At 38.8% G+C, this 15877-nt stretch overlaps 1 protein-coding gene across 1 annotated transcript; it reads right to left on the reverse strand.

Annotated features, from left to right (window-relative positions):
• Positions 1-474: 474 nt before the first annotated feature.
• Positions 475-1973, reverse strand: LOC141706646 (uncharacterized). Its single transcript, XM_074509427.1, has 2 exons — positions 1801-1973; positions 475-1636 (listed from the first exon to the last, which is right to left on the reverse strand). Exons 1-2 carry the CDS (start codon positions 1886-1888, stop codon positions 570-572), a joined length of 1155 nt encoding a protein of 384 aa, XP_074365528.1. The 5' UTR covers positions 1889-1973; the 3' UTR covers positions 475-569.
• Positions 1974-15877: the final 13904 nt, after the last annotated feature.

Raw genomic sequence — 15877 nt, forward strand, 5'->3', positions numbered from 1 at the left:
CTGACGAAGAACCGCCATTGTAGATCTTGATTGCAATGACGAACCTTAAATTTTGTTGTTTACCAAATTTTTCCATCAACAGAAGTGAATTTTCGTGTTTATTAATTTGAGTAAGATTAATATCAAAAGGTGTTTATTATCGCAAAGTTAATAAATAGAGAATTTATCAAAATTGGACATAGAGCAAGTATTTCAATTATAACATCAAAAATGTATTACAATAGAAACCAAATAGTGAAAGCCTAATAAACCAATTGAGTCGAGAATAATTGTTTACTCGTCTTAGTAATTTTGTTAAGAAAATCTAAATTTTACTATCATCATACTTCAATCGATTTTTTAAAGAATATAAAATATTTATGAAAAAACATAAATTTTATTTGCTTGCTATAAAACTGGCGCATGTAAATCATTTCATGGATATTGCATCCACTTCTAATATGCATTTAAATTATTCATGGATTGTGCACTAAATTCAAGTTGATGTATCATTTCATTGAACAATCATATAAATATTTAAAGTTTAAGCGTTTCACTTTATCTCATTTATTAAAATATCAAATAATAAATTAGCTGTTGCCCATTTGAGCACCACCAGAACTTGGTTGACCACCATATCCACCTTGTTGGCTAGTGTACCCACCGGGTTGAGCACCAGTACTTGGTTGACCACCATAGCCACCTTGTTGTCCAGTGGGCTGACCTACATCTCCACCGGGTTGAGTGCCACCAGTACTTGGTTGGCCACCATAACCACCTTGTTGACCAATGGGTTGAGGACTAGTAGCACTTGGTTGACCACCATATCCGCCTTGTTGTCCAACGGGCTGACCTACATCTCCGCCAGGTTGAGGACCGCTAGTACTTGGTTGATCACCGTATCCACCTTGTTGACTGATAGGTTGGCTTGGTTGAGGACTGGTAGTACTTGGTTGACCACCATATCCACTTTGTTGGCCGGGTTGACCTACATCTCCACCTGGTTGAGTACCACCTATACTTGGTTGACCACCATATCCACCTTGTTGGCCAATGTTTCCACCTGGTTGACCACCATATCCGCCTTGTTGTCCATGATCAGGCTGACCAACATCTCCACCTTGTTGGCCACCACCAGCACCTGGTTGAGAACTGCCAGGTTGACCAATTGTTCCACCTTGCTGAGCACCACCTACACTTGGTTGAGTAGTTGATCCACCTTGTTGATCCCCGGGCTGGCCTACATCTCCACCTGGTTGAGCACCTGCACCTGGTTGAGCACCTGCACCTGGTTGAGTACCACCAGTACTTGGCTGACCACCGTATCCACCTTGTTGACCACCGGGTTGACCCACATATCCACCTGGTTGAGGACTACCAGTAATTGGTTGACCACCATAGCCACCTTGTTGACCACCATGTTGGCCTACATCTCCACCTGGTTGAGGAGTAGTAGTACCAGGCTGACCACCATATCCACCTTGTTGACCACCAGGTTGGCCCACATCTCCACTCGGTTGACCACCGTATCCCCCTTCAGGATTGCCACCTCCATGATGATGGGGAATATATCCTTTACCCCACTTATCTTGAAAATTTCCATATCCTCCATAACGGCCTAAAACGTAATGCATGTCTGCTTCTGATAGTTCTACCCCTGTAAATAAAAGAAACTATCAACAAATTAAACAATTATATCCATATGTGAAAACACTCATTCAATTTGAGATTATTTAGCTACCATATTATTATCAACTACTGTATAAATTTATACACACTAAAATCACGGGAAACGAGATATAAACATATAGATTTTCTTACTCTTGAATTCTTCAGCATTGGCCATAGTAGCTATGAAAAGAACTGCTAAAAATAAGAAAGGCGAGAAATTAAAATGATTGAGTTTCATTTTTAGATTATGTAGACAGTAAAACTATATAACAATATAATAGATCAATGTGATGAATAGAAATTATAACTTCAACTTGCTCTAATCGATCAACATTCTCCCCTTTATATAGAAGAAGAACACAAGCATGAAGTAAATAACGGGGTGTCTTATTGTGATTTAATAAGTAGCTCACCCACCGTTATACTAGTGTATGTAGTTAGGAGTTTGTGTTTGGAATCATTTGCATGAAATTTAAATAATTATGTGGTTAAGAAGTAATCAATAAGAGTTTAATAGTGCCACCATAAATGTCAATAAGCGTTACTATATGTCACATTGCATTGATATGACATATGTTCGTGGAAAAATTTCACAATCATTAAAATCACTCGCACTATTGTCAAACTTTCTTTCAATTATGATAAATTTTGAGATATGATTTCTTTTTTGGTTGTAATAAATTACAGATAAGAGCTTGCATCTATAGATGAATTACATACATGTAATTAAACTTAGATCTTAATCAAATTATAAATCTATTTAAATAACAAATTACAGATAAGAACTCACATATATAACTACATTACATATATGTAAATAAATAAAAATCTCAACCAAATTGTGAATTCAATTACACATGTTAAACACTAGAGATAAGAAGTAATATAATATAGATCAATTCAATTTCTAGTGTTAAACACTAGAAATAATGGACTCAATTAGATTATATTGTCAACTCAATTTATCAAATGTGTAGAAGATAAATTATATATATTTGTATGCATGCGTGAAATTAGTTAAATATAGATCTAAACTATATTATATATTCAATTTATCAAATAAGTTGAAAATGATTCATACATTTACTAGGTATACATGCATGATGCATGTAATGAAATTTAAATCTCAACCAATTGCAGATTTAATAAATGAGTATAAAAGAGCGTTATGAGTTACACAATGCTACCAATATTACATAAATTTGTTGAAAAATTTCACACTTGTCAAACTTACTCGTATTATTGTCAAACTTTCTTTTGATAACATTTAATTTTTGGATATGATCTGTAGTCATTACTGTTATTAAAAATTGCAAATATGTGTGCATGCAAATAATTTTAGATCTCCACCAAATTATATATTTAATTTATTAAATAATTTAAAAATTAAGTCATTAAATATTTGATTTATCATTAATTTATTAATTATAGAGTTCAACCATATTGTAGATTTGTCTTAGCATCAAAACATATTTTTTTACTGATTTAGTCTAGTAAATAAAGGTAAAAAAATCAATCATATATTTTCACGTATCCATGCATATGGGCGGACCATAAAAGGGGACAGGGTTGGCTACAACCCAGGTCAAGTTTTACCAGCCCATTCAAAATATATACATGATTATAGCCCACTGCAAATTAGCTTATGTGCAAATTTTAAAAGCTCCACCAATATAGATCTTGAGCCCATTACATAATAATTTAGAAAGATAATGAGACATTAGCTTAACAAAGTTTGTATCCCATTACTAATTTTAATCTTGTAAATTAAAGCATAAAAATGACATATCGCGCACTGCTGATAAAAAAAAGAACAAAACCCCTGCTAAAAAATTAGGTCGTCCATGTACTCGAGTCACTCTCTTTATCAAATTGTTCATCCTTGATCCGACTTCTCTCCTTTAACAATGTAAGTTATTTACTTGTTTATTTGTTTAATTGGGCTTGTAAATTTAGTTGTTTTTGTTTATAATTGTAAAAAGTATGAATTTAATATAAGTAATTGATCGTAAGTGTCAATATACAACCAAATTAAGTATGTGTATCTTTTAATATCCGTTCATCCTTTTTAATAATATAGTTATGATGCTGGTATTTGGAATGAGTGTGAGGTCGGAAAATTTATTTTTATTCTTCAAGTGATCTTCAAAATCTTAATTTGATAGCACACTGATATCCCAAAAATTATATAATAAAGTAAACATATATTTTTGGTTTCTAAGTGCTCATTAAATTTAAGGACATTGAATCAATTCTTATTAGAAAAATAATATTTTATTGCATGAGTCAAAGTCGAAAAAGGAAGACATTATTATCTTATTTTTCTACTTCTGATGCTACTCTTGTAACTACTATCAGTGCTACATCTACTTCCAATGCTACTCCTACCATTAATCATGGTGCTACTGTTAGTTTGTCACTCCTACAACTAATCCTAGTGCTACCATTACTCCTACAACTATTCATAGTGTTACAGCTACTCATATTGTTCCACATATTGCTAGTCATGATCCTTCTACTCCTCCCGCCATAGCTATAGCTAATACTTTTGCTCCTTCTACAGCTACTACTAGTCCCTTGAACGTGATCCAGGTCTGCGTCGTCCGATTTGGAAGTATCTACCTTTGTTCGTGATGATATTCGAATTTAATACATTAGGATGTGAGCATGTCACCCTAAATTATACAAAGATCAATATCAATCTGTTGAGTTTGGAAATCAACTTCGTCGATTTCAAGCATCTTGGTTCCAGTCCTGGCCTTGACCAGAATAATTAGTTTGAAAGATGCATCATTTTATTTTCTGGGTTTTCTATTAGAAAATGATTCATCTTAACAACATGCATATATTATTTATGGATTGAAGAATTTGAAAAAAGCTAATGATAACGAGATATGTCCTTTCTTGGTGCATATTGGTTGCAATAATTCACCACACAATAAAATATTAGAATCTCTTGTGGGGTTGACCAGTGTTACAAGGCATATTGACAAGGTCATAAATTGTCAATCTTTGAAAGAGATTAAGAAAAATAAACTGCATTTGTGGGATATTATAGAGGCTGTTCATTGCTTGAGTTTGCAAGCATGTGCATTACGGCTCATGATGAATCATTAACATCTCATAACATAGGTGATTTTATTGAGATGCTCAAAGTTTTTGGTAGACTGAGTGTTGATAATTTACATTATTATTTTGGAATAAGCACAAAAATGGTCATGTATACTTTTCCAAAAGTACAAAAAGATATTTCTTATATCCTTGATTTTAAAGTTAGAAATAAAATTTGTGATAAGTTAGGAGATTCTAAGTTCTTCATTTTAGTTGATAAAGCAATAGATGCATCACATAAAGAATAACTGGATATTGTGCTTCAGTTTGTTGATGTTCATGATTATTCGTGAGCGTTTTTTGATATTGTTAATGTGGTTGATACAATATCATCAACAAGGTGGAGTTCTCACTTTAATTATTATTGTAGCTTGATTGATAAGTTTGGTTCAATAATTATTCTGGTTGAAAATATTAATAATTGTAGTATTTATGCGAACTTTATACGTGGAGAAGTTAGAGGTTCTTTGAAAACACTAAAGTTATTTGACTTTTTATTTGTGCTACATTTTATGCATAAAAGCATGTGCATTACAGATTTGCTTTGTCGAGCCTTACAGAGTAAATCAATTGATATTTTGAATGTTGCGTATTTGGTTGCGGCAACAATAAAATTGCTACAATCTTTGAGAGATTAGGATTTTGATATTCTTTTGGACTATGTCATGTCGGTGTGTATAAAATATAAAATTGATGTACCATATATGAATGCTCGCTATATGGATGTTATTCGTTCTATGCGACAAATAGATGATATATCAATTGAGCATCAATAGTATTATTATGATTTAATTGCGTAATTGATTTTCAGTTGGAAAATCTACATTATAAGTTCAATGATAATAATGTGCAATTTTTGAGATTAATTTCATCTTTGAAATCGAAAAATAACTTCAGGTTGTTTGATGTAGAGCACATTTGAACACTTGCTACCACTTTTAATCCAGTAGATTTCAGATAAAAATAGATGCTTAATTTTAAACTCTTACTTACATATTGATGTGGTTAAACATGCTAAGTTTCATTACTTGCCCACTCTTTCTAAGTTATATCTACGACTAGTTGATATTGGAAAGACAGAACACTACAATTTATTTTATAAGTTGATTTGTCTTGTGTTGACATTCCTTGTTTCTACAACAACTACATATAGAATTTTTACAAGTATGAAATTACTTAAGACCGATCATCAAAATAAAATGAAGGAAAAATATTTGAGAGAGTGTATGCTTAACAATATTGAGAGAGTATGCTAAAGATATGAATCCTGATGAAATGATAGATGAACAAAATTACAGAGTATAACTCAAAATGATGTGAGTAAAATTTCCTTTATGTTTTTATTGTAAATTAATATTTTTATCACTTTTTTAAGGTAACGACATGGTTGAACTTTCTAACTTTACGTTTACATGTATATGCCAGTTTGCACATGAATCTTTTTATATAATCCACGTTTTTTTTGAACTCCAACCTCAGTAAATTTAGAATTTTGGATCCAGCCTGTTCATTAATGTAAATAAAATTTGATCTCACCCAAATTGCAAATTTAATCTCTTCTATATATAATAGGAGAACGTGGTGATAAAATTTTACCCTTGTATGTGTTATTTATTGGAAAAAATGTTTTTTGCTTAAACCATATGTGTTGTTAATCATACACATATTAGGTTTGCTTGTGTATCTTTAAACAAATAAATATTTGGTATTTTAATTATTGACACTTACTAATAACTTATAATTATATTTTTGTTTTACATTTGCTATTTTGTATCATATTATTATATAATATTTTTTTAAATAATATATATGTAGTATTTCGTAAAATACACACGATATGAAGCATGGTTAATGAAATTGAAATCAAGTATTATACATTTACGATGGAATATATATAATAGTTCAAAAGATATATTTTATTCCAATTTATTACTGACAAAAAATATTTAATTTATATAAATACACTAAACTATATTATTTGATTGGATCCATTCTATAATATTTATAGAAATATAATCATAATAATCACGACAAATATCACAAAATTACTTCATGAAATTCTAAAAGGATTTATAAATTTAAACAAATAGTTTTGACAATTGAGTTGAATTTTTAAAAATAATTTTTTAAAAAAGTAAATATTAATATTGAATTTGTATATGGAGAAAGGTTAAAATCATTCACGAATAAAACTCGTCAACGATTAAAATAACGCTATATTAATCCATTTACTAGAAAACAATCCATGTATGACATATATCAACACATTCATCTATAACATATTCTCAAATACATATCTCATGCGACATACATATATTGTTAAGTACACGTTGTCGCCATAAATATAACAATCTTGTACGGATAATTTAATAGGATATCAGTGAAGTTGGACAGAGACATTGTTGATTCCAAATACAACAAGTTTCAATTACCATACACCTATAATATTGGACCTACACAAACTACAATTAGTATCGATAAATTTTTAACTCAAATATTACATCTACCCAAAATATTCATCATATCCAGAATCATCAAAGACTAAAAAAAACCTAAACAATACAAATTATTTCATCACTAAAAAGTCTAAACAATCATTGGCTATAAGCTGTTTTGAGTAATATTTTTACTCCACTTAAATTTATTATTAAGTAATATACATTTTATTTTCTAACAAAACTCATGCTAAAGTTTTTTTAAAAATAAAAGTAATTTTTTTTGTCTTTTTATGATAAAATCTAAGAAACTTTGTACATAATTTTAAAGGGCAAATTTTTTAAATATTTTTTTACATATTTTTAAATATATTTACACCTATTTTTTAATTTAAAAGATGAAAAAACTGTAAATGATAACTTATTGAGATCGATTTCGGTGACCAATTTAATATTTAATACACCGAAAATATTATAAAAATATTTGATGTTATATAAGAATACCATTTCGGAACTCTGTGTATTCCAAGTTAAAATCATACATATATTTCATTATCCAACGTTTTGAGAAATACACTGTGACATGTGTCTTGTAATGCTTACCAATTACTACTTACAGGAGTTGACGACAATAATGATTCTGATACGAATTTGAAAAAACAGAAGGATCGTGAAACGCCCACAAAGATTATTTTTTTAAATATAAAAAATATTATGTATTCTACATCCATATTTTAAAACTTTACATTTTACAATTTGTTTTCCTTTTCGTAAAAGATATTTAAATGTAATTGTATGTTATGGATAATTGCAATTTTAAGTTTCTGATTTCATCCTAATTCTTCCACATTCAGCTTGCATGATGAAGAACATAGAGATTTCATTGCAAAACGAATTATTTTTGATTTAACACTCCAAAATAACAGTCGATGGATATTCTATACTATTTTAAAATAATTGTGGACAAAGCCGAAATGAAAAAATAAAGATCAGGTTGGTTCTATTAATTAAGTTTTAGTATTATTAATTTTAACAATGAGAAGGGACGCAAATGAAGAAACCCCTTTGCTTCATAAAACTTCTTCTTATCAAGTCTGGTAAAACTTTTACACAAAAATTGTTCAAGTTTTTTGCTAATCCAAGGGCCCATATAATTCCTGTTTTGGCCCAATAGAAACTTCATCAGGCCCAGAAAAGAAAATATTCAAGAAGTTTCGCAATTAATTGTTATGATTAAAAATAATTTTATTTGGGGGCTGTATTTCGGAGAAGCATCACTTGGCTTTATGGGTTTATTTTTTTGCGATCATTAAAAAATTCTTTATCTTAATATGTAGGCCATTGCTTAGCAAGTAGTATCATAATAAATACTAGCTTATTGCACGGATTGCTTTAAAATTATTTTTGTGAGTTTATTTATGTTTTTTTTAAAAAAATTATTTCAATTTTAGAAAAATTACAAAAATGTTTACAAATCACGGAATATTTTATGAGTCTTTTGATAATTAAAGAAAACTTTTTGTTTAAAACAATTTAATTTTTACAAAACCTCAATTAAATTGATGATATTAATTTTATTAACATTAATATATTTTTCACTGTATTTTTTTCTCGATCAAATTTGTTGTTTTTAAATTTTTTAAATTGTTAAATTTATACTTTTTTATTTTATTTTTACATTTATGCTGAAAATTTCACAGTTTCTATTCCGTGTGTGTTTAGTTGTTGCTCATTGCCTTTGAATTTTATGAAATTATCATATTAGTGCCCACAGCCAAAACAGGTTAATTCATTTACCCCAATTATATTTAGGATATATTTGCGATAAGTTTAAATATACTTTACTATTGTGGGGTTTACGAATTTGCCTGCTAAACCCTACCTTGAGATTTTGTCTAGCAATCTCGATATCCAAGAGTCTCACAACCCTACCTCTCCCTCTCTCTTACAAATTTTTTTTGTCTTTTCTCGATTCTTGTTGTTATGCCCGCTTTCGGCCATGGGCCCTAAACAGGTCCCTGTGGGTGCACTAAATAGTTGGACTCTCGTGTGTGGGCTAGAACCATGAATTTATATGACTTGGGCCAGCACATGCGGGCTGGGCTCGTAACATGCGAGCTGAGTTCACATGCGGGCTGGACTCGTAACATGCGAGCTGGGTTCACATGCGAGCCGGGCTCATGACATGAGAGCTGGGCTCAAACATGCGAGCTGGGCTCAAGTGAGGACATGCGAGCTGGGCTCACACATGTAAGGTGAGCTCACATTTGTCATTTGGGCTCTCATATGCGAGCTGAGCTCGGTTGTGCCCACGCGAGGTGGGCTCAGGTGCCTTCATGCGAGGTGGGCTTAGCTGCCCACACGCGGGCTGAGCTCATGAGCCCACATCTTATAGAAACAGAGGTAACATTATATTTATTATTTGAAGGCGGTGCGGGCCGAGGTGACCAGGCCGGGCCGCATCGAAAGACTTTGTGTGCAACATGGAAAGTGACTCATAGATGACTGAGTTGCTCGTAGATTTCGGGGTCGACACGGGTTGTTCCTACAATCACGGGAAGGATTGCGGAGATGCCGCGAGATTGTAGGAAGCGTGTGGAGCCGATCGAGATTTACGTGACTAATTGGCTGAAGGCCTGACTTTATCGTGGGCTTGGGCTGCACGGGCTGAAGAGTCCTAACCCTAGCCTACGTGACTTGTTCCCCAAGAACTACGTGAGGCTTGATCCCTATAAATAGGGTACGTAGGCACTTGTTTGGGACATGAGTCGACACTTGACAGAGAATAACAAACCCTATTCTTTCTTAAGGAGTCCACATACAAGCTCAGCCACCACCAAACAACCTTCCTCCGCCCTCGAACACCATCCTTGATCTTTGTTCCGCCCATTAACCTCCACAACATTGTTATACGAAATTCTCCCTATAACATTTGGCGCTAGAAGGAGGGGTAGTTCATCTTAGGGAGAAAGATGATCAAAGAAAGCAAGCAAGCGACGACACCAGGGAGCGGAGGCAAGAAGGACCCTACTTTCGAACACACGCCCCCAGAGAATCAGGCGCCACCTCCACCAATTGCAACCGTGGACGGGCAGGCTGTGATGACGTACCTCGAAGGGCTGGCCGATCAGATGAATCAGATCAACGCCCGAATGTCAAAGGTAGAAAGAAGCTCGGTCCGGAACGCCAAGCGTAAGGCGCGCCGCCTCAAGGTCTCACAGCGTAGCTGGAAGGGCAAAGGCCCTCAGAAGAAGCTGATCCACGATTTTGATGACGTGGCAACCGAGACCAAACAGAAGAAAGAAACATCACGCGAAAAGGAAGATATACCCCGAGGCCATGATGAGCGGGGCAGCCAGATCTCTACGAGATCGGGGCCGAAGCCAGCTTCATCTGAGGCAAGGTCAACTAGCGTGCTAGACCGAGTGGGTAGAAAACTAAGCGAGCACGACCTCAGGCTCAAATTGGAGAATTGTAAGAAGGAGAGAGAAGAGAAAGAGCCCGTGGATAAAAGAGGCTCGAAAAGGGAACGGGCAACTACCCCTCCGGAAAGACGTCAACACACCTCACCCAGGAGGGAGGAGCGACATAGACGCAGAGACAATCGTGAAGAGGAGTCGCAGGACCGAGCTGGAAGAGGGGGACGCCGCGAACGACCTCAGGGCTCACACCATTCGAGTAATGCGGGTGGTGACAGAGAAGGATAAGTTGTTAGAGTAAGGGACCTGAGAAGGATCTTAGATGAGATGGAGCAAGAGAAGAGAGGGCCCCCTGCCTCGGCTGCCCCCTCTCCATTTACGGCTGCTATCCGATCATCCCCCCTACCTCGGGTGTTTAGGCACAACCCCGACCTTCTATTCAACGGCGAAGCCGACCCGGCGGAGTACCTTATTCAATTTAACACTGAGATGGAAGTCTATCAGGTGCCGGAGATGACCCATTGCAGACTCTTCGCGGCATCACTCAGAGGTAGTGCCCAACAATGGTTCTCCAAGTTGGGACCGGCTAGCATAAGAACGTGGAGGCAATTGGAGGACTTGTTCGTCAGACAATTTCAGTCGACCCTCCACTATTCGCCTCCTGTGGCCACGTTAGCCAACATCAAGCAAAGGGAGGGGGAGCCCTTGGCAGAATACTTTCGTCGGTTCAACGCCGAGGTCCCCAAGGTGAGAGGAGCCAGTGAGGAGACCATCAAAAATTTCTTGATAGCAGGGCTGAAAGAAGGATCGAAATTTTGGAAAAGCCTCCAAGCGAGTGAGCCGAGGACCTGGGCCGAGTTCTATGAGCAAGCCGAACCCTTCAAGAGGGTAGAGAAATCGATGAGAGAGCTGAAAATCAGCGAAAGCTATCGAGACAAGAGGGACCGATCCTCAAGCCCTGACGAAAGGAGGAAGACGTATCGGCGTAGTTCGAGCCCGAAAAAGTCTGCCCGTGGCAAAGAGACCACTAAAGATTCGGGAAGGCCTTATACAAGCAAATGGCAGACACACACCCCTCTGGTAGCCTCTATCGACCACATATATGCTACATATGTGGGGAAGGAGTATTCAGGAAGGCAACTCCTCTCACAGACTACAATAAAAGAGACACTTCGAAGTATTGTGCATACCATGAGGCCACCGGACATGATACAGCTGATTGTAGACAACTAAAGGATGAGATCGAGACTTTGATTAGACAAGGGAAGCTTACAGAGTGGGTTGTCAAGGAGGTTCGAAGACACAGGACGGATTATCATACCGTCCCTCCTCCACCCCCAGAAGATAAAGAAAGGGTCCCTCGGGCTGGTAGTATTCATATTATTCTAGGCGGGTCTCACATTGGTGGAGACAGCCGGAAGGCGATGGACAGATATGCCCGGGAAGCAAAGGACAAGCCGCTCACCAACGTCAATCATCTAAGCCAAAGGCCCCCGGAGCTCTTTGAAAGGGAGGTCGATGATATCGTGTTTAAAGAGAACGATGCAAAATGGGTGCATTACCCTCATACCGATGCCCTAGTCATAAAAATGAAGATTGGGACGGTGAATGTTCACCGAGCAATGGTGGACACCGGGAGCTCGGCTGATGTTTTGACTTATGATGCCTACAAAAAACTGGGATTATTGGATAGAAAATTAACCTCAACAGGTGGGCACCTGTACGGGTTCACGGGAGACTCGATCGGAGTGAAAGGGACAATTCGGCTCCCGGTGACCATAGGAGAGGAGCCTCATGTGGCCACCCAGATCGCTATGTTTACAGTTGTAGACCAGCCTTGTGCCTACAATGTTATAGTGGGCAGACCCCTTATGAGGGCGATGAGGATGGTGACCTCGATCCATCATATGACGATAAAATTCCCAACCCCCACGGGGGTAGGCATCTTGAAGAGCTGTCAATACGAATCCAGGGTCTGCTATAACCAGGCACTCAAAGCGGCCGAGTCAAGAAATGCCTCAAGGGAGATAGCTGAAGCAGGTGAGGGCGACGTCCCCATGGAAGAGGCAGAGGGCAGGAAAAGAATACGTCCTGAAGGCCACGAGACTTGTAATTTGATTTCAATTGAGGAGTTGCCCGAGAACTACTTCGAGCACATGGGAATTCATGTGGAACCACGCCCAGGGGCCTTACTAATGGAAGCATCTCAGCCCATCATGTTGATACAAGAGGGGATTGTAGAGGAAGCAAGTGATGAAGAAAAGAGCCCAGAACAAATCACTACAAGACTTAGGAGAGGGAAGTGGGCACACAAAGAAACAACAATCACTATGGACCCACCCTACAGAATCACTCGAACTGTAACTGCAACCTCTGAACGCTTGATAAACCTGACCCAAGCTCACCAGACCGAGCTCAAGGATGCGGAAGGTTTGGCAATCACGGAAATGGAAAAAACTAGCAAGGCTCGAGCAGATTTAGACCCGAGAATGCCCCCAATGGTCGAGAGGGCCGGGGCCGCAGAGGACACAATCCCGATCTTGGTAGACCCAAATGATCCCTCCAAGGTACTCAGAATAGGCTCTAACCTAAGTCCTGACTTGAGAGAGGATCTAGCCCGCTTCCTAAAGGAGAATTTGGATGTCTTTGCATGGTCACACTCCGATATGATAGGGATTGACCCAAATGTCATGTGCCACCGGCTCAACTTGGACCCGAAAAAGAAGGGGGTTAGGCCAAAGAGACGGCCGATTAGTGGAGAGAGGGCAGAGGCCCTCAGAGAAGAAGTGGATAGATTAATGGAGGCAGGACTTGTGAGAGAAGCCTTCTACCCCGTGTGGCTGGCCAACCCCGTGCTTGTCAAGAAGCCCAATGGCAAGTGGAGGACATGTGTAGACTTCACCGACCTGAACAAAGCTTGCCCGAAGGACAGCTTTCCTCTACCCCGCATTGACCAGCTGGTTGATTCCACGGCTGGACACGCGCTGCTTAGTTTTATGGATGCTTATTCGGGATATAACCAAATCCCCATGTATGGGCCAGATCAGGAGCATACCTCCTTTATTACTGATCGGGGCCTTTACTGTTACATCGGGATGCCCTTCGGGCTCCTTAATGCGGGGGCAACCTATCAGAGGCTGATGAATAAGATGTTCAAACATCAATCGGGGAAGACTATGGAGGCCTATGTAGACGACATGCTGGTGAAATCGAAAGAAGCGAGGGATCATGTCCGCCACCTGGCAGAAATGTTCCAGATCCTAAGGGAGTACAGAATGAAGCTCAACCCCCAGAAATGTGTGTTTGGGGTTGAATCGGGGAAGTTTTTGGGATTTATTGTCAACCATAGAGGCATTGAGGCCAACCCAGCCAAGATACAAGCCCTACTCGAGATGAGATCCCCTCGACGGGTGAAGGATGTTCAAAGCTTAACGGGACGAGTGGCTGCCTTAAACCGCTTCGTCTCAAAATCCTTCGATAAATGCCAAGAGTTCTTCAAAGCAATCAAAGGAGTGGGGAGGAACTTTAAGTGGACCGAAGAATGTGAGGAAGCCTTTCAGAACATAAAGAAGCATCTCAGTAGCCCTCCAATGTTGTCCAACCCAAAGGCAGGAGAAACTTTGATCATATACTTGGTCGTCTCCGACTTTGCAATAAGTGCAGTGTTAGTCCGAGAGGAGGATGGTGTCCAGCTCCCGGTATACTATGTGAGTAAAAGGCTAGCTGATGCCGAGACTCGATACACAAGCCTCGAAAAGCTAGCGTATGCTCTGATTCTGGCCTCCCGAAAACTCAGGCCCTATTTTCAGGCACATAAGATAGAAGTGCGAACCTCCTACCCCCTCAGACAAGTGATACATAGACCAGAGTCTTCTGGTCGAATGTTGAAGTGGACGGTTGAGCTCGGCCAATTCGAGGTGGATTATAAGCCAATGACTGCGATCAAAGGCCAAGCCCTGGCCGATTTTGTGCTAGAATTTCCCCCACATCAAGAATTGGAGCCGGGAGCCCTTGTTGTTCTACCTAGCACAGAAGAAGTTGGACTGGAGAGATAAAATAGTGCCCCATGGTGGAGCCTATATGTGGATGGTGCCTCTAACGGTGATGGAGCAGGAGCTGGAATCGAGCTAATCAGCCCAGAGGCTCACAAGATCAGACGTGCGACCCATCTGGCCTTTCATGCAACCAACAATGATGCTGAGTATGAGGCCCTGATCAACGGTCTCAAGCTAGCTTTGGAAATGAAGGTCGAGAATTTGAATGTGTTTAGTGACTCCATGATTGTGGTCTATCAGATAAATGGGGGGTATCAAGCTAAGGGGCCGAGAACAGAGCTTTACCTGAAGTGCGCACAGAGGATAATCGCAAGATTCAACGAGGTGAGGCTGGAACTAATCCCGCGTGGGCAGAATGAAGGTGCGGACGAGCTAGCTAAGCTCGGCTCACGCCGGGAGAGCACTTTGCTAGGGACCGTGCCCCTTGATATACAGAGGCAACCCAGTGTGCCCGAGCACGAGGTGGGCAGCCTCAGTATTGAGCTTGGCCCCACGTGGATGACATCTATTCTAGCATTGATATACGACGAGATTCTATACAGAAGAGGGTTCAGTGTTCCTCTTCTCAAATGCATACATGGGGAGGAATGCAACTACATCCTAAGGGAAGTACACGAGGGTATTTGTGGCAATCACTCGGGGGGTCGCTCTCTAGCTCAGAAAATCCTCCGTCAAGGCTACTACTGGCCAACGCTGAAAAAAGACGCCTTTGAATTCTCCCGAGCTTGTGATAAGTGTCAGCGATATGCCAATTATTACAACAACCCCGTGGCCTCTCTCACATCCCTCATGAGCCTCACATCCCTCATGAGCCCCTGGCCCTTCTCCATGTGGGGAATTGATCTGATTGGGGAACTCCCGAAGGCCAGGGGAGGCGTCAAGTATGCGGTAGTTGCGGTAGACTATTTCACTAAGTGGGCAGAGGCCGAGCCCCTAGCCACTATCACAGCGAGAAAGCTCAGGGAGTTTGTATACAGGGCTATTGTATGTCGCTATGGCATCCCTTACAAGCTGATATCTGACAATGGGAAACAATTTGATAGCAAGGAGATGCGAGAGTTTTGTGAGCAGCTGGGGATTCAGAAGAGCTTTAGCGCAGTCTGCCACCCCCAGAGTAACGGGCAGACAGAGGCTGTTAATAAAATCATTAAGCATACCTTAAAGGCAAAGCTTGAAGAGAAGAAAGGAGCATGGCCAGAAGAACTCG

The sequence above is a fragment of the Apium graveolens genome, chromosome 2, assembly GCF_009905375.1.
Source record: "Apium graveolens cultivar Ventura chromosome 2, ASM990537v1, whole genome shotgun sequence".
NCBI classification, from domain to species: Eukaryota; Viridiplantae; Streptophyta; class Magnoliopsida; order Apiales; family Apiaceae; genus Apium; species Apium graveolens.